The following is a 20,825-nucleotide window of genomic DNA, read 5'->3' on the forward strand; positions in this document are numbered from 1 at the left end:
AATCCCTGACTGCACCTGCGTTTTGGTGCTAGCCTGGCATCTCTAGACCAATTCCCCGAATGCAAATTGGTCTGCCACCTCTCAGTTTCCATCAAAGAGCCGTGGACCAAAATGCCTTTGGATGTAATTGGATAAATCTACAAGCAGTCAGAGTAACGAAATGTGTGAGCTTGACTCTGAGCCCGTGTGGTGCTTGGTTCTGGGTTGTATGTTCTCAAGCCGAAGGTTGGCCTAGACACAAATGTTCTTATTACATTGAAATACATTAAAATATGTTTCTGAAAACATTGAGTCAGGAAATAGTCAGACAATGCAATAATAGATTATTATTATTTTTTTTTATATAACTTTATTATTATTTTTTAATTCATCATATATGTGACCGAGGCTGGAGAAAAGGTCCATAAGTAGGCAATAGTGAAGTCCATCAAATTAACAAAATAGGTTTGATTTTGGATTTTTGGTGTTTATCCTTTTTTTCCATATTATCTAAGAGTGTATGTTTTAGAACCTTCTCATTGCAACAGATAAGCATTTTAGAATCATAAAACAGCTTACATTAGTTTGTAAAAAGAGCTGTGTTTTTGTGTTTCCTTACACCCTTCTGGGGGGTGGAGACACACATTAACATGTCAAAGCCAACATTTACATTGGCAGTTTCTGTTGGCTAATGTGTCGCTGTTGTTCTCAGGTTTCAGTTGCAGATCACCACCAATAGGTTAGGGCGGGTGAGGGGTAGAGTTAACAATCCATTCTTCACACCCCTTACCTGACTGCCAGTAGTGTGACAAACTTTGAGAGGCCTTTACTGAGAGGCTCTTTACTCAGATTCTTGGTTCGAGGTCCTCTTAAGCCCCAGGGGGGTCCAGGGGAAAAATCCGCCTAAAATGTATGCCCAAATTGGAACAGTTGTGGACACAAAACTACAATGATTGTGGCTAATCTTGTCCCACCAAATGTCAGCTAACCCCTGAAAATTCACAAATGCAGTGTAAAACATCACATTTCTCTTACAAAATTGTCCTGCTGTGATCATTTAGCTAGGAAAAGATGATTGAAAAAGACCTCCGCCTATGGAAAATTTGCCTTCTGAATAGTGAATGAGCCTCAAGACCTAATTGAAAACATATATAGTGAATAGAGAAATTGTTCACCAAGGTGTCATCTATTGATAGGCAAAATTGTATGAATATATTCCAAACTATGTAAACTCTACAGATGTTTTAGTGAGAGTAGTGCTGTAATATTAGTAATGTTAAAGTATAGGGCGAAAAATGATAAAAACGAGTAACAATAAGTAGTAATAATACTGTAATATGAGTAATGTATGGATGAAAAGTACAATGGCAGCTGATTACTATGCTGTAGGACCACTGTAACAATAATCACCAATTAAATTGTTGTTTGATTTGGTCTCTATTGATTTATTGACATTTATTGACAGCTGTTCAGAGGTCAACACCATGGGGTTCAAGAGGCTAATTAGTTAACAACATTCAAATCTGCAAAAAAAATGAAAAAAGACCAATGCCTACATATGGACTTTTTCTCCAGCCTCGGTCACATATTTACACATAACAAAACGAAAACATGCAAAACTAAGGGAGAAAAAAAAGCAAGAAACATAGGAGGCAGAAGTTTTATATACAACATACAATAGTAGTCACTACAAAGTTGTGACCCAACCTCCTGGCACGGCCAATGACCCGAGATCCAACCAGAGACATTCTAAACCTATCTGTCATGTGAACGTCAGGTTCTTGACATAACTCATAAAAGGAGACCATGTAAGATTACATTTTGTCAGTGTCCCAGATGTAGTATAATATAATTTTCTCCAGTATAACAGATTCTTGATTAATATTTGATCAGCACTGCCTCGTTTTGACAGTATGATCTGAGTTTCATTGCGATGCGTTGACCTGCCGACATTTTATCAAACCCTCTTCATATTATAATTATATAAGGGCTTGTGACCCGGGCCAGGTTGGTTGGAATTCTAGCGTCCTTATTTTGGGGTGAACATTTGGCAAATGTAGCAGCTCAGTTGAGAGCTTGTAGATTGCGATTCCCCTAAGAAATTAGGAAAACCCCAGTATAAAACCCTGGGGGAACCCGGTCAATAAGTACTGTATATAGGATTTAATTTGGGGCGTGGCTAGCTGCCAGACCTACGTCCAGTACATGCCAGATCAAATATAAATCTATCTGGCAGATTCCTCTGGTTCCCATGGTGCTTGAAATGTACCTTAATTCAACTTTTTGAAAACCGGTATACATACACACACACACACACACACACACACACACACACACACACACACACACACACACAGACAGACAGACAGACAGACACACACACACACACACACACACACACACACACACACACACACACACACACACACAGGAGAACTTTTGTTACTTTAAGTACATTTTCATACCAATACTTTTGTACTTTTACTCAAGTACATTTAGAATCACAGAATTGTACTTGTAACAGTATTTCTACATTACAACATTGATACTTTTACTTAAATATATTTCTCCACCACTGCCTCCACCCCCATCTATACTCCCTTTCTAGCCTTAAGTGTTTTAATTGGCTGTAGTGTTTAACCCCCATCTATCTATCTATCTATCTAGGTCGTCCTCAGACGAGCCCTCCATCGTTGTTTCCAGTCATCTCGGTTCTCCATACATCTGGCCAGCTCATTGGTGTTCTGTGTCCCTACGTCTTCCTTGAGTATGTCCACGTATGTTTTTGTGGGACGTCCTCGCGGCCGGTGCCCGTGTGTTGGCTCCCACAGTACCAATTTGCTGGCTGGAAGCTCCTGGTGTCTTTGGCAGTGTCCTGCTAGTCTCATTCTTCTGGTGGCAATTTTCTCGCTTACCTTTGGTATTCCCTCATACAGGCTCTCGTTTGTAACATGTGCACTCCTGTTGATGTTGAGTACTGCACGCAACATTCTAGTGTAGCACCCGTCTAGAGACTTCTGCAGGGTTGGCTTCAGGGTCCAGCATTCACTGCCATAGAGGAGAACAGACTCCACCGTTGCAAAGAAGAAGCTAAGTTTGATTTGGCGGGGGAGGTTAGAGTTCCATACACTGTTCATGCCGTTCAGGGCCCTCCAAGCGAGTGCCTTCCTTACTTTAAGGTCTTTCTCAGTTGAGTCGACCCATGCGCCCAGGTACTTGAAGTCCTTGACTTCCTTCAACACAGCTCCTTCTGTTGTTGTCAGAGGTGAGTGATCAGGTAGGTTATAGGTGATAACCTCAGTTTTCTTAGCGTTTAGCCTGAGACCAACTTTGGCACACTCTATCTCCACCCTGTTCAGGAGTTCTTGTGCTTGTTCCATGCTGTCGGAGAGCAGGCTGATGTCGTCCGCATAGTCCAGGTCTGTCAGAACTACTGCGGGATGCCGTCTTGACCTCCTTGGTGTTAGCGTGAAGCCAAGCTCTTGTTCCCGTCCCCCTATGGCTTTCCTGAGCGCATAATCTAGAACTATGATGAAGAGGTAGGGGGCTAGGGTGTCTCCTTGCATTACCCCAGCTCGGATGTCAAACACCTCACTGCTGCCATCTGGGGTCACCACTTTGGCCCTTGTTTTTGCGTACATGGTCTCGATAGCCCGGAGAATGTTGGGAGGGACATTGTAGGCCTCAAGGATCTTCACCATCTTGCTTCTGTGGATAGAATCAAAAGCCTTTTTGAAGTCAATGAAGCACAGTACAGCTGCTAGGTTGTTCTTTTTCACCTCCTCTATTAATCTCCTTAATGCCAGGATCTGTGCTACGGTTGTTCTCTCCTCTCGAAAACCATTTTGGTTCTCTCTCAGGTGAGGGTCGACCCCCACTGGAAATTAAGGCTAGAGTTTAATTCCCCTTTAAACCTAATTGAGACAATTGATGCTGAAAAGTAAGGCTTGATTTATAGTATACTTTGTCGCATGCCAAAATACACTAGCTGATCTTAAAATGTGTCACAGCAGGACGCTTGAATATTGAGGGAAAGTCATAGAAGGGGACATTTCATGAGCAGAGATACTCCACTTCTGACCGCCTAGACCAGGGGTTCCCAAACCTTTTTGTCTCAGGGCACCCCATGAATATTTGTTTTTATCCAAGGCACCCCTACATTATAATTTTCACTCCCAGCACCTTATATTTATAGCATATCGTCGTTGTTGGGTGGAAACCTTGTATGTCCAAAACCGTTCGTTTTGTATTTATCATCTATAAAATTTACTAAACTAGTGAAAACAGCAGATCTACAAGCACACAACGCCTCACATCGTGAGGCGTTGTGTGCTTGGAGATCGGCTGTTTTCACTAGTTTTGTGCGACAGTATTGTATGATGAAGCAGGGCTTTGCTTTACCAAAAGATGTACACATTTGACACTTGGAGATACGAGGTTTCTGCCCGACAGTGACGATATTTGAGTGATTATGTTGCGAGGAAAACATTGAGATAATAGCCATTTTGGTTAGAACTGACTGAAAATAACTTTGTACTTCAAGTTTAAAATGAATATTAAATATTTCTTCAAGTGTCCAAATAGATTCCAAATATTATCAAATGATCTTCGCGGCACCCCTGGACTGCCGTCGCGGCACCCCGGGGTGCCCCGTCACCCATTTTGAAAACCCCTGGCCTCCTAGACACCCGTGTGTTAACCCCGTCGCGACATGCCGTCCTCCACAGCTCCTGGTCCAGCGCTGGAGACGTTTGTGGGTGAAGACGTCAGCACCATGCTGATCGTCAACCTGCTGAGTGGCACCGAGTACAGCGTGAAGGTCATCGCATCCTACACCACCGGCACCAGCGACGCCCTCGCTGGCAAGGCCAAGACGCGTGAGTCCACTGTCCTTCCGCTTGCATTTCACATAGAGCTCTACGACTGTCAGCATGAGTGAATGCCTCAATCTTTCCTTAGAGGGAAAAGTGAGATTTCTTTCCCAAAAAAGTGTACAGAAAGTGTTAAAATTATGTTTTTATGTGGCCACAAGCACCAGGTTCATTATAGGGCCAGTTCACCTCTGGGACAACCAGATCTTATTTTATTGTTGTTTGGGACACGATCAACACAATCCTGAGTTATTTTTTGTGTTCAATCTGTGTTTTGAGATATTTTAGTATTTCTGCATGAATGATGATGCATTTTGCATCATATGATGCAGCATGATGACTCATATGATTGTGTTGATCTTGTCCCAAACAACAATACAATAAGAACTGGTTGTCCCAGAGGTGAACTGGCCCTTTAAGTATGCCTGGTTGCCAGGTGGGTGGTGCCCCAGCTGCGGTTAGCCACACCCACAGTGTTGGGTGTATGGGAAAAGGGGAGGGGTTGATTTTATGGTGTCATTAACTCAGTGTTTTTCATTTGGGCTTTTTGACTCAGGAAGAAACCAAAAATACACAGGGAAGGCAAATTCGCACATTACAACCCTACCAGGTGGTCTATTAGACTAGAGTAATGTTAACTCCATAGACACATACAAAACAGAAGAAGTACAAAACTATGGCACCACCTCTTTAAGGGTTGGTGTCAGGGCATTCCACATGTTGGTGGCAGTGCTGTAGAAAGAGAAAGCAGCTACAGTATGTCCTGCTTGTTGCTCCTGTGATGCTGTATAAAATATCCGTAATGGTAGGGTAAGTGATTTCATTTAAGTTTCAGCCTTCCTCCAATCATGATCAAGTGGGGCGGGCCTTGGTGTGGGTAAGGCTTTGGTCTAAGGCTGAAGACCAAATATGGGCCAAACGCTCTATAGTAACTAGTAGTATCAGAACATAGTCATAGACCCATGAAGAGTGTCCACTGCGCCTCTAGCCTGGTTTAGGGTGGTCCGGTGCATCTCAGGAACGGGACTTGAATATGTAGAAGGAAAGCACTGGAGCAAACAGGGACTGTTTGCCTTTTTATTGTTTACAGGGTGCAGGCAAGAGTGACCTGCACCCTGTAGGCCTGTAAAGAATAAAAACGGCTTAAACAGGCCTTGTTTGCTCCAGTGCTTATCCTTCTACATATTCATAGACCTATTTTGTTATTATTTGAATTAAATGAAATCACTTACCCTACCTTAAATCAAGTAAGTAAGCCTTAATTCTGAGAAATAACAACCGTGGGGGAGTGGTTGGCACAGGCTATCAGGTTCCAAGGACGGTAACGAGACCCCCTGACCAACTTAAATCAAGCCACTTTCACTCTGATCACAACCACAGTCACGTCAATGCCTTGATCAGCCATCTGACACTCTTAACGTCAACGTCAGCTAATTGCATCCATTCAGATGGATGGATGGATAGGGATAGATTGAACCTATCTCACAGGCCACCGTTTGGACACTTCTGAGGCTCTGCTGAGGGCCGGTGTTCAATCAACCAAGAGCATCTTAAGTACATCGGTCCACGCAGGTGTCTTCCGTTTCCTCATCTGCATGTCAATTAAGAGCCACTCGTCCAGCAGCATAGTGGTTAAACGTAGACCGTTCCATCACCGAAATGTCATCGGTTTGATCCTTTACCCCTCACTCATTTTAATTCATTTGAATTTCAATTAATAATGAGTAAGATAAGAAGAATGTACAAAAAAGGGACCAGCTAAATGTCTCAAATGTGAACTGAATGCATATCCTTGATGGTGCCTTGGTTTGCATAGCGGCGAGCTCCCCATACGTATCTGCATAACAATCAGGACTCCTTGACTGATCTGAAGGACAATATGGTCGGGGGCTTAGGGGGATGAGGGAGAAGGAAGATAAAGAGGAAAAGAAACACACAAAAAAGACGGATGAATGAATTTGAATAGAAAGGAGAGTGGGAAGATATGAGAGAAGGGAATTGAATGTCTGTTATTGTCCCGACAATAAGCCCCTACTTGTTCACTCATTACGAGTCTTTCTGTGTACATTCGAACCTCTTAGGGGCTGAATCTTCTTGAGTATTCTGCTTACTCTACCTTCTTTGTGTCGTTCTGATTTAGATTTCAGATTGTCTCCCCAAGTCTGCCCATTAACTCAAGGGGTTAGAGTTTACATAAACATTATTCAAATACACATTTGTACATTAACTCCCAAGTTCTAACGCATGCAGATTGGAGTTATTCCGTTTTGGCAGAGAGAATGAAAAACGCTGTTATGTATGAGGCTGTGTTACCAGCTCACGCTGTGAAATGTATGCTAATGCTTTAAAACTCAACAAACAAGTAAAGGGTGTATGTGTGCGTGGCATGAATTATGTTGCGTGAGAGGCGTTTGGTTTGAATGTGTTTATACTCTACTGTACAGTTTTTTTGAACATTTGCAAAGTGACCAAGTTTTCCTCTGAATCTCTGAAAAGTTGACAAAGGGGATGTGGTTTCCCAGGGTGCTTTAGATGTGTGCTCATTAGGATTAAATATATAGTTTTATTGCAGTCGGATGTTTACTGCTGTGCTATACATATCGTTAGAGCGCTTCAAGTGAGACACAGTGAAAGTCAGGAATGTTTTGCGTTATACAGCCCTCAGTTACACTATATGACACTCTCAAATCAGTTTCTCAATAAATTGGATAATGCAATCTTATTATTATTATTCTTCTTTGCAGGATTGCACTGAAAATGTACTTACCGGTAAATATCGTTTCAACAACTTTGCCCAAAATGTTAATACAGATACTTCAGTTGAGAAATATTGTATAACTTGTAGGATGACATGCTAGCTAGCACTCTTCCATTCCTTACTATACCCTAGTGTTTCCCCCCATGCGGACAGGGTCCATCTCATTATGTCATATAAAGTGTAGGCTTTTCTTCTCAAAATAACATTTTACAACAACAATAATAGTGTGACAATTATAAATGTAAGAATAACTCAAAATGTGTTTCATTAATTAACATCCGAGTAATATCAGAACAAAGAGCATGTCACATAATATGCATATTACACCTCAGTGTGCACCCAGGTGGGAGCAGCTAGGGCTGCTAGGCATACAGTGCCTTGCTCACGGGCACTTTAATCACTTATTAAACCTGTGATACGCTGGTAATGTCTTTAATAAGCAGCCTGCCCTGGCACATTAGTTACTCGTCATCATGAGTTAAGAAAACATATATAACAACTGGTTGTACAACTATATCGTTATTTATTCTCTCTAATTCTGTATTCTATGCCTTAACTCTTTGACTTCACTCAATCCATCATGTTGCTGGAGAGGTTATTTAGTAGGGTAAAATTGTTGGGAGATTGTTAAAATAAAGTCTCTCTCTCTCTCTCTCTCTCTCTCTGTTCTGCCACCTCTCCCTCCAGTGTACCTGGGTGTGACCAACCTCAACCCGTACCAGATCAAGGTGAACAGCATGTGTGGACAGTGGGTGCCCCATCGCCACGCCAGCTCCTACAAGGTGGCCATAGAGTCACTGCAAAGTAAGTGTTATTCAAATGTTTTTATTTCCGTTTACATCAAGTAGAACAGTAAGGCAACAGGAAGGAAATTATAAAATTACATTTCAAATGAAAACTACAACAATAACAAATATGGCTGCAAGCAGCGAGCTATAGACCAAGGAAAAAAGTAAAAGAAAAAATAGAGGAAAGCAAACTAACTCTATGGGAGCCAACCCAGGATAATGCCAGGAAAGGCAAGAAGCGCACCACCTACGTACTTTAGATGCACGGCGGTGCCACAACTTAGCTAACAACAACACTGTAGAGCTCAAGACCCTGATGTTAGATAGGGCATTAACGAGTTTTTTCAACTTCGACTTTCGACTTTCTCTGGTGGGAGTCGACTTGTGTAATGAAGTCGACTCTGTCGACTTGTCGACTTTTTCGTTAATGCCCTGATGTTAGATAGGAGAGTGTGGAGGGCAGCGATCCAGGAGTCCCGAGTCGGTGTTGGTTGGGCGGCTGGGCCACATTCTCACATTGAATCCAACTTGTGCACGTGAAATTCAGCTGCGAGCCCAGTTAAGCCACTGAGTGTCAAATAGCCCTGAACCTTGTTCAAGGCTATTTGCAACCCCTCCCTCAATAAACACTCTATTATACCTCCACACATGAGTGCTCTTGAACAGGTATGGACATACCGGTACACCATGAATACATACTGTCAGCACATGCACACATAGATCAAAGGGGGCCTCAGCCCCTGCCGTTTTACCTGTCTGTAAAAATTGCCGGCCCTCTCCAGACCCATGAATGCAGTTTTCACTATGGTGAAGGAAACGCAAATGCCCCCTTTCTGAGCCGTACCTGAAGGCAGCATTCAAGAGAATTGCTTTTTCCAAACTCCCTGAACTTATGCATTTTATGTTGAAAATAGAAATACTGTTCCTACGAAACAGTGTGGGCTCGCATGTAATACCATGTATGGGTATGGGCACAAAGATCTACCCTTTGGCCGCACCTCATTGACTAAGGGCCCTGCCTTTGTACTGTCGGTACAAATGCAGTGTCTTACGTCATTTTGAGGAGAACTTGTCTGATAGATTACATCATTTTTGAGGAGAACTTGACTGATAGATTACATCATTTTTGAGGAGAACTTGACTGATAGAGTACGTCATTTTTGAGGAGAACTTGATAGATAAATAATAAAGATAACATACGTGTGCTCGCTTTCAGCGAGCCCACAATAATTGCCCTCATGTGTAGAAATCCATGCCGTACGCCACATGTCCAGTATTCACTTGATTATGCTTAGTTGAGTGTGGTATCAAGTACCGAAAATAGCCAACCTCCAACCTCGTTGTGAGCTTGGAGGTCTGCTATGTTCAATATTTTCACCAAAGGTCCTTTTAGAAATTTCAGCCCCTGCCTCTCTAACATTCTCTGCACGTCCCTACCCCCTACCCAAGCACATGTTTGCTGATCTCTCATATTGCTCTACTTGTGGAATGGCATCCACAGATTGATGTGCAGATTTACATATAAGAAGCTACAGTACATACATAAAACATGTGTCGGTACATTATATACTGAAGCTGTGGCATGGAATGAAGAGGTAGGGACACCAACATGAATGTGGACATGGATGTTCATTGCGCAGCCTGCACCCCAGCACGCACATACACAGTGCTCGTGCACGCACGCACGCACGCACGCACGCACGCACGCACGCACGCACGCACGCACGCACGCACGCACACACTTTGTAGTATTCAATTCTACATATCAGTGGTGGAAAAAGTTACTTAATTAAAAGTACTCATTATGTCCCATTTCACAAGTTTTCAATACATTTGTGTAAAACTCTTTTTAAAATGGCAGATCTACAATGCGTTGCGATGTGACACATTGTGGCTTTTTTTTTAAATGACCGACATGTACCGGTAGATAGGGCTGAAGTGGTTAATGTATGTTTTGAAATAATAATAATAATACTGCACATAATACAAAGCAACTATTAACAAAAGGTTTTCAAATAATTGTAGTGGAGTAAATACAATATCTGCCTCTGAGATCTAGTGAAGTGGAAGTAAAAGTAAAAAAAAAATGGAAATACTCCAGTAAAGTAAAAATACCTCAACATTGTACCGGTAATTGTAGGTAGAGCACTTGAGTATGAATGTACTCAGTTACTTTACACCACTGCTACAGTGTTTGTTCACTGTTTCCACACACAGGCACGCCCGCACACACACGCACGCACACACACGCACGCACACACACACACACACACACACACACACACACACACACACACACACACACACACACACGCATACACACACACTTATTCCTGTGTTTGTGGACCTGTATTCATGAGGGACATTGCCATTCATTCACTGCCCCCTATATAAAGCCTCCACGTATGCTAGGAGTGTGCAGTGATTCTGGATGCACATAACTTTGGCTTCTAAACCACACACATGAATATCTCACCAATTCCATTACAGAAAAGAAAATAACACCTACTTTAGCCCATTCTTCAAAAACAAACAACCCTAATTGGTTACTTGTACATTCAGTACACTGCTTACTGTGGCCAGACTGGCCACCAGTGGATTTTTTCTTTTATCTGAATAATGTTCCCATTCTCATAATAATAATGGTAATAGTCTGCTGCTGCACCACGTGCAGCAGCTTTATTCATTATTTTTGTCCCTGTAAGACAAAAGGCTGTCTTTCAGGATTACAGCTAAAAGTATTACTCTTAATTCTCAAGTCACTGTGGAGAAAAATGTCAGCTCGACCTAAGCTTGTCTAACAAAATCTTTGTACTGCGTACACCTTTTATGAAATTTTGCGAAGTTCAACAAAGGTGGGAACTAATTGTGTAAAATTTGCCCATTAGTGAATTGCTTTTTGCTCTCTAAAAAGGCAGATGTGTTGGGAGAACATGTCGTTGTTGTCGGGCAGAAACCTTGTATCTTCAAGTTTCAAATGTGTACGTTTTTTCACAAAGTAAAGCCCTGCTTCATCATACAAGGCCGTCGCACAAAGGTAGTGAAAACAGCAGATCTACAAGCACACAACGCCTCGCACCGCGAGGCGTTGTGTGTTTGTAGATCGGCTGTTTTCACTAGTTTAGATCGTTTTTAAAATGATAAATACAAAACGACCGGTTTTGGACATACAAGGTTTCCACCCGACAACGACGATGTGCTGCTGTGTGTCTGTTCATTCTTCTCTGGTGGTGTCAGTCATTACTAGAGATGAAAGCACAGCCAAATGTATAGTCTCTAGTACAGGACGTAATGCATGTGCTGAAATATGCATCCCCCTTTAAGCAGTCAGAAGAATATTTTAAATCATATTGGATTAGGTATGCCTTCCCTTGCCCCGTGTCTGATGTGGTTCTAAATGCGACAGAGGATTAATCTGGGTGTGTAGTTGTGGGCTCGCCTATAAGGCGAGCACACTTTAGATATTGTCATTATTGTGGGCTCGCCAGTACCTGGCGAGCACACTTTAGATATTGTCATTATTTATTTATTTATTTGTTTATCTAGTAAGTAGACGGGATTTTCGGTTCCTTTCTACTCCTACATACTTAGTGAGAAAATGAAAATAAAAACATCAATGTGTTCAGTTTACAGTGGCGAAGTGTGCTATCATTTTCTATAGCAATCGGCCAAATGGTGGCGCTGTAGGAAGCCTTCGAAAGTGCGATCTTTGAACAGGTATAGCTCATGCTGTGTTTTAGGTACAGCCATGAAACCTGTATACACGTATGCGTCTCCTCATGCCGAACAACTTTTACCCTCTAACTTTTGACCTCTGACCTTTAGGTCTCCCACAATTCGGAATTATATGAAAAACAGTAAAAATCTATCTCCTCCTGGGATTTTCGCGTCAAGTGCACGAAACTTTTTTTCACATGAACTTTGAACCTATATCTACACAGGCTATGTGGTGAGAAGTTTGTACGTTAAATAATGATTTTTTAATAATTCAATATATGTTGCGGTTTTATGCAAATTATTCTTCGGCCTCTAAATCATACATGCAAAGTTACACGTTCATGGCATTTGGCAAAGATGTGGAGGGTTAGTCAAAGTATCACTGAAACCAATTTTATTCCAATTGGCCAAAGGGGGGCGCTATACGAAGCGTCTGAAAATTCAAACTTCAAACAGGCATAAGTCATGACTCGTTTCGTTTGAAGACATGCAACTTGTTACACGCGTGCTTTGACTCAAGCGGAAGACATCTGTGTTGTTGTTAAGTAAGCTCCGCCCTTCGATTTTCCGCCATTTTGAGCAGTTTGTAAAACGCGTAAAACCGCTTTTATTCTGGAATTTTCGCGTCACGTGCACAAAACTTTTTTTACGTGAACTTTGGACCGATATCTAAAGATCTGTCAGATCGGATTTCTTTAACATTGAAACATGCTTTTTTAAATAATTCAAACAATATTGCAGTTTTATGCAAATTATTCTTCTGCCTCTAAAACATACATACAAAGTCACATTTTCATGAGAAAATAGTGTAGAGGGTTAGTTCAAATATCACTGAAACCAATCTTACCCCAAATGGCCAAAGGGGGGCGCTATATAATTTTGAGCAGTTTGTAAAACGCTTAAACCCGTTTTTATTCTAGAATTTTTTTTGCAATTTGCATGAAACATTCTACACGCAATCTAAGGACCTTTATCTAACATGCCTATGAAGTGCACACAAAAAAAATATAAAATAATAATAATAAATCTAGCTGCAAGCAGCGATAAAGTGGCCAAAGCCAAAAACACCTCAAATCATGAACACAGCCTGCAATGTGCGTGAAATCTTGCAAGCACATTCCCAATAGGTCAAGGAACAGATACCACCCTTCTCACATTGGCCTGTTATAGCGCCACCAGCGGGTCAACTTTTGCATAACACATTTTTGGAACAAAATGGACCAATCTTTGACGTCAGTAACGTCAAAGTGAGCACTGCCTGCGATCTTGACATTTTGTACTTTTATAGCCATTGTTTTCTGGCTTGAAGCGAGCCCACAATTGTTTCGAAGGAACAATATTTTTCTAGTTTATCTATCAGGCAGGCATACTATATCAAGTTCTCCTCAAAACTTCGGTTCCTTTCTACTACTACATACTTAGTGAGAAAATGAAAATAAAAACATCAATGTGTTCAGTTTACAGTGGCGAAGTGTGCTATTATTTTCTATAGCAATCGGCCAAATGGTGGCGCTGTAGGAAGCCTTCGAAAGTGCGATCTTTGAACAGGTATAGCTCATGCTGTGTTATACATACAGCCATGAAACCTGTATACACTTATGCGTCTCCTCATTCCGAACAACTTTTACCCTCTAACTTTTGACCTCTGACCTTTAGGTCTCCCACAATTCGGAATTATATGAAAAACAGTAAAAATCTATCTCCTCCTGGGATTTTCGCGTCAAGTGCACAAAACTTTTTTCACATGAACTTTGAACCTATATCTACACAGGCTATGTGGTGAGAAGTTTGTACGTTAAATAATGATTTTTTAATAATTCAATATATATTGCGGTTTTATGCAAATTATTCTTCGGCCTCTAAATCATACATGCAAAGTTACACGTTCATGGCATTTGGCAAAGATGTGGAGGGTTAGTCAAAGTATCACTGAAACCAATTTTATTTCAATCGGCCAAAGGGGGGCGCTATACGAAGCGTCTGAAAATTCAAACTTCAAACGGGCATAAGTCATGACTCGTTTCGTTTGAAGACATGCAACTTGTTACACGCGTGCTTTGACTCAAGCGGAAGACATCTGTGTCGTTGTTAAGTAAGCTCCGCCCTTCGATTTTCCGCCATTTTGAGCAGTTTGTAAAACGCGTGAACCCGCTTTTATTCTGGAATTTTCGCGTCACGTGCACAAAACTTTTTTTACGTGAACTTTGGACCGATATCTAAATATCTGTCAGATCGGATTTCTTTAACATTGAAACATGCTTTTTTAAATAATTCAAACAATATTGCATTTTTATGCAAATTATTCTTCTGCCTCTAAAACATACATGCAAAGTCACATTTTCATGACAAAATAGTGTAGAGGGTTAGTTCAAATATCACTGAAACCAATCTTACCCCAAATGGCCAAAGGGGGGCGCTATATAATTTTGAGCAGTTTGTAAAACGCTTAAACCCGTTTTTATTCTAGGATTTTTTTTGCAATTTGCAGGAAACATTCTACACGCAATCTAAGGACCTTTATCTAACATGTCTATGAAGTGCACACAAAAAAATTATAAAATAATAATAATAAATATAGCTGCAAGCAGCGATAAAGTGTCCAAAGCCAAAAACACCTCAAATCATGAACACAGCCTGGGATGTGCGTGAAATCTTGCAAGCACATTCCCAATAGGTCAAGGAACAGATACCAACCTTCTCACATTGGCCTGTTATAGCGCCACCAGCGGGTCAACTTTTGCCCAACACATTTTTGGAACAAAATGGACCAATCTTTGACGTCAGTAACGTCAAAGAGAGCACTGCCTGCGATCTTGACATTTTGTGCTTTTATAGCCATTGTTTTCTGGCTTGAAGCGAGCCCACAATTGTTTCGAAGGAACAATATTTTTCTAGTTCACGTATACTATAGTCATCCAGAAGGATGTGAGAGGAATGCTTCTTTCGTGCAGGTATCAGTCTTTTTCGTCATGCACACACGCGCACGCACGCACACACACTGTATGCACAGTGCACACCAAGATTAACACAAAAGCACAAATTCAATGAAGAAGAAAGGTAAATGGAAAATTAAATTAAATCAAATGCCTTAAAATGTTAAGATGATATTTTTTTTTACCATATAGCCTTTTGTAACTAGGTTAAAAATACGTTTTAAGTGTCGCATAATGATTTCAACAGAGCCTGTCTCATTCTTCTATTGAGTTTTGTGTTCTATAATTTGGTAACAATTCCAATTTTCGTTTGACTTGCATATCTAGCAAGCTTGCAGTAGAGGGTCTAACTCTAAGAACATGAAACAATGTATACATTATGCATATATACATGACAATAACATTGAACTGTTAAAACAATGTGTGCGATAAAGGAAAGCTATGCTATGTATGCAAACTACTATAACCAATGCCAGAGGCTTAGCATTTTGTCTGAGATTACATGTGGGATTTCAGGCCAGGGTTGAGAGTTGACGAGATTGTCAGACGTGCCAATGCATCACAATCACATGGTGCTGTGTGTGATTGAGATAGATTACGCTATAGCTTCCATGCAGGTCCTGTCAAAGAACATAAATCTATCTACATAATGTATACACACATTGAATAAGACCAACACATACAGTATTTACATGAGGTTAAGCATACAGTAAGGTGCGAAAGTGGTAACACATTGATAGGTCCACATAGTGACACGTTCAGTCATTTGGGTTCCATGGAAGTCTTAGGGCTCGAACATACTGTACGATTTGGAAGTGTCGAGCGAAACCTCGGCGAGCAAAGCCCGATCTTGCGGCAGGTCGGCGGTTTTGTCGGCGAGCGCCAAAAATGGTCGGCGACAGCTTAATCGGCTCAAAAAGTCGGGCAGTGTGTACGAGCCCTTGTGTTCCCTCTATGGAAGCATGTCACTCACCGAAAATAGGCTATACAGTATGTACAAGCTTACAAAGGCATCGCGCTGCGATGCGTTGTAAGCTTGTACATAATAGTGTATTTTCGGTTATTCGTTATTTTAAGATGAAAGAGTATTTGAAGTGGTCAAACTAGTGATAGAATATAAATTCAAACTTTCAGAAAATCAATCTTGGATATTTCGTCATAATAATAATAAGGGGAAAAAATATATACACATGATGGCAGGTCTACAGGTAAGATAAGGTTCACTCAAAGGAATGAAGTGAGGAGGTGGGGAAAAAAAATTAAGATAATATTATGAACCATAAAGCGTAACCACTCGTCATTCAGATGCCTCCCCTCACAAATACCTGAAGTGTACTCCACACACTTCACGGGCATCTTGCATACCTTCGCAGCATATGGACCTGCAACGCGAGCGTGTCGGAAATTCTTCGCTGATAGAGACGAGTCTTAGTGCGTTGACAGTCTTAAAGGTTTAGGTATGCAATGACTTGGCAGGATTATGGATCCCCGCACCAAGATGACATTTACATTTGCCACGGCGAGTGAAAAAAGAAAGGGGAAAAAAAAGAAAAAAAGGGAAAGGTCGCTTTTGTCGCTGCCAAGTGTGTCTGGAGGAAGATATACTTGTTATAGGAATGACTGTAATTATAGCTTAGTGCGTCCACTCACAAATGTAAGCTTAAGATTGAGAGAAAGAGAGAGACTTTGGGAGATTCCTTTCTCGAGACGAGACATATGGAGAGGTTAAAGGTTGAGCATAGATAGACAAACAGATAGAGGAGCGGAGGTGGATGTTAGCTTTCCCTTTCTGTGAATGTTCTGCATGTTATCAAATATGGCACTCACTGCAGATGGCACATGTACATTATGCCAGGAATGTTTAATTAACATTCAAATTTGCTGACTGAAGGAATCCAGACCTCCTATTACATTTTCTTAATACATTTCCAGATGTAATTATCAACACAGTCTGGCCAGGGCTGTTGACAGACAGTAGCTGTGTGAGCAAGTGAGGACTGTAATAGTCAGTCAGGAATTCAGTGACAAGCTGATTAAAAGGAAAGTTCACAAAGTTATAAAAGCTTCTGAATATCCCTAATTTATAAAAAAAATATCATATATGATATTTCAATAGTCCTGGAAATAATCCATACCACTGTACCGGTATGTGAAGCTTTCACGTGTACGTGTACGTGTGTGTGTGTGTGTGTGTGTGTGTGTGTGTGTGTGTGTGTGTGTGTGTGTGTGTGTGTGTGTGTGTGTGTGTGTGTGTGTGTGCGTGCGTGTGGGCGCGCGCGCGCATGTGTGTTTATCTGCAGCTAAACTCGCAATCCACTGGACCAATCAATGCCAAAATTGTTTGCTGTCTGTCTATATACGGTCCGGATGAAGCACATAAAGCCTGAGATGGACATGAAGCCATTCCATGAACCCATCTAGTTCTTGGGTGATGGGGTGATCATTTCACCTTGAGGGGGCCCTATAGGGCAGCTAACCAACAAGCACGTGCCCTGCATACCGTCACAGAGACCCGGTGCCATTGGTATCCAACCTACAGGGCCCAGCTGCCTCTCTGGCAATGACAATAATTTGTTTTATCACCCGCGGCCATATTTAATCACAAACACAATGAAGAGATATCACTCCTGTGCCACCAGGACATCATTCTATTCCCTCGTCATTCGGGTCATTTCCATCCAATTGTGATTCCCTGCGTCTACCCACGCTCCCCGCCAGACATGTTAACGTTAACCTTTCACCCGTTCATCTGGAAGTTAAATGCCTATGCTTACTCAAACACCCCTTAAAGAGCACTTAGCAGATGGCACGGGACCCCGAGTGAATTCCTACGCATCCATATGTTTACCAGTCCCAAAACGTTGCTTCCGAAGCTAGAATTGGCTTAAATCACGCGGGCCCTCATCCGCCAAATAGGAATATAATGACTATTATTCATCACCCAGAGGCCTTTAAAACCACAAACCTTGCCATTGTTACCGTTTCATGAGCGGGGGGACCCCAACACATAATTGAAGCCCCACGGTGGTCCTCCGGAGAGAGTCCAGAGGAATTAGACCTCTCAGTCACCCACACAGGTAAATGAGGATTTATGCTGTCCAGGGCAGTAAATAATTACCTTGAGGAGAATAACTCCTGAAAAGGGAAGGGGGTAATGTGTCCGTGCGTGCGTGCGTGCGTGCGTGTGCATATGTGAATGAATTAAAATGCAGGTTTGAGTAATGAACATTCCACCACAGCCAGCAAGCAGGATAATGAGACTGTGGCAAACAAAGGAATGCACACAATACAATCCTCTGTGTTAATTTATCCACTTGTAACTCCTAGACTGTACCCCAATCTAACTAAAAGTTACATTAATACTGCGAATTCTACTTTCTACTGTACATGCCACGCAAGTTTTGTTTATTATTTTTTTGGTTGCCAACGTCTTTCCGATTGAATACTTTATTAACAAGTTCAATTTAACCAGCTACTTGCTAAAAGTATAACACGAAAAGCCCTGTGGGCTTGTTTCCATGGAATGCCCTTCCTTCCATCATTGCGAGAAATTGCAAGAAATGTCTTTCCTGCTATTGCATTTTTGCTGTATTGTGGCGTTGCTGTTGTTGTTTATAATTATGTTGTTTCCACAACACCCCTTTTCTGCGTTGTTTGCTGTACTGAACCAGTATATATCCACCGTGATCAAAGAAAGATATTCTTTTCTTCAGCGCCTCTGCGTCTTCAAATCTTATTTTCCATAGAGTATAATTGCAGTGTGTCCAATTTTCAGTTATAGAAGTGCAGATTACAATGCAGCGTGGTGGCCTGCATTATACAGAGGCTTCGTCTGCTCGTGTGTGTATGTCCTAGTGTGTGTGTCCTAGTGTGTGTGTCCTAGTGTGGCGACGCCACATTTGGCCAAATGCAAATCTTTACGACACTTCACAAGAACAATGTTGGTATAACTAAGAGATTCACAGGAGGAGAAAAAAAAAAGCTTCACATGAATAGATTTTCATGTGAAACAGCACAGCACGGTGCATGTAGTGATTCAATGCCTTTCTCATGGGACACCTCTGTGAGGGCACTTATACAGGACACATGCACCTGTCCTCCCACAGTAGTGGTTCCTCTATTCACTGTCATAAGATCTGAGCTATACAGCCTTGATTGAACATTTTACTACAGGCATTCTAACCCGCAGGCCAATTCCTCAGTGACTCGTATTGCCATTTACATAATCCTTTCCACATATCAGACAAGAGTATATACAGTATAAGAAGTAGACACGTGCACACATAGACATCAAAGGGGGCTTGAGCCCCTGCCCTTTTATCTGTCTGTAAAAAGTGCCCTCTCCAGGTCATAAATGCAGTTTTTACTATGGTGAAAGAAATGCAAATGCCCTCTTTCCATGCCATACCTGAAGGCAGCATTCAAGAGAATTGCCTCGTCCAAACTCTCCTGAACTTGAATACAGCATGTATGATGAAAGAATTGCCCTCTCTGTGTAGAAATCCATGCCGTTACGCCACACCTCCAGAAATTGATTATGCTTAGTTCAGTGTTGTATCAAGCAGTGAAAATAGCCGACCTCCAAGCTCACACCTCCAAGCTTGTGAGCTTGGAGGTCTGCTATTTTCGATATTTCCACTAAAAGGCCCTTTTATAAGTTTCCACTGCCCCTGCCTCGCTAACATTCTCTGCACGTCCCTGATAAGAAGTGTGTCTCTGTCCGCAGACGGTCAGAAGCAGGAGACGAAGCTGGGAGGTGGATCCAGCAGACACTGTTTCACCGGCCTGAGAGCCAACACCCAGTATAAGATCAGCGTGTACGCTCAGCTGCTAGACGGCACCGAGGGACCCGCCGTCACCGCCAATGGAAAGACACGTGAGTGGAGAAACACTTGCACCTATACGGACACCCGGAAGCACACACACACACGCACGCATGCGCACGCTCACACACACGCTTACTCCACTCACTCACTCACTAACTCACTGGAACACAAATACGGGTATGCACTGATGAGGGAACACTCACATGCTCGCTCGCTCTCGCACACACGAGCAGAAAAACATGCATTAAAAAGAGTACATTCTGCACACACACACACACACACAGACACACACACACACACACACACACACACACACACACACACACACACACACACACACACACACACACACACACACACACACACACACACACACACACACACACACTCTTTGGTACACATGTGGGAATACACAGATGAGGGAACACGGCCATCCACACGCACACCCACATACATGCCTAGGAATAATTAACAACAGTAGTTATGAGCTATTCATCACAATAATAGCCTGTGGTTGAGTGCATAGAGAGGCCGTCTAGGAATTGGAGAGCCGCTGAGTCCACTCTCGGCTCACCAATCTTCGTGACAAACGTCCCCAAACACTTAACCCCTACCCCTGTGCACTCATCAGATCCATCTGAGCGATCATCAGCTGGGTGAAGCTGTAAAAGCAATTTCCCCTTCCCCCGGGGAGCTTTCCAATAACACATTACACTGAGACATTGGCACTTTACATGCTGATGTACACAGGGCTTGTTAACTGCGGCTGAATTGAGCTTGATGTGTGCTTCATGGTTCCACGGTGTTGCTTGCCAAAAAAACAGCCAATGTACGATCTTACAATGCTTTTTCGATTGTTGTATGTACCGCTGGCCAGAAATAGCCAGAGTACGAAGTACTCCTTACGGGTCTATTGACAAAACAATAGTCACCGTAGCCCTTAGCTCTGACAA

General features: G+C 42.1%; 1 protein-coding gene across 1 annotated transcript in view; it reads left to right on the top strand.

The window, feature by feature from the left end:
- The window catches only part of col14a1b (collagen, type XIV, alpha 1b), a gene marked incomplete at its 3' end in the record, with an annotated part of 180,142 nt that overhangs the window by 95,513 nt on the left and 63,804 nt on the right, over positions 1-20,825 (top strand). The window contains exons 19-21 of the mRNA XM_080735457.1: positions 4,707-4,856; positions 8,296-8,412; positions 19,773-19,922. Coding sequence (XP_080591583.1) covers positions 4,707-4,856; positions 8,296-8,412; positions 19,773-19,922 — 417 coding nt within the window. The remainder of the gene's footprint in view (positions 1-4,706; positions 4,857-8,295; positions 8,413-19,772; positions 19,923-20,825) is intronic.

Source organism: Nannobrachium achirus, assembly GCF_963921795.1.
Source record: "Nannobrachium achirus genome assembly, chromosome: 10".
Lineage (NCBI taxonomy): Eukaryota > Metazoa > Chordata > Actinopteri > Myctophiformes > Myctophidae > Nannobrachium > Nannobrachium achirus.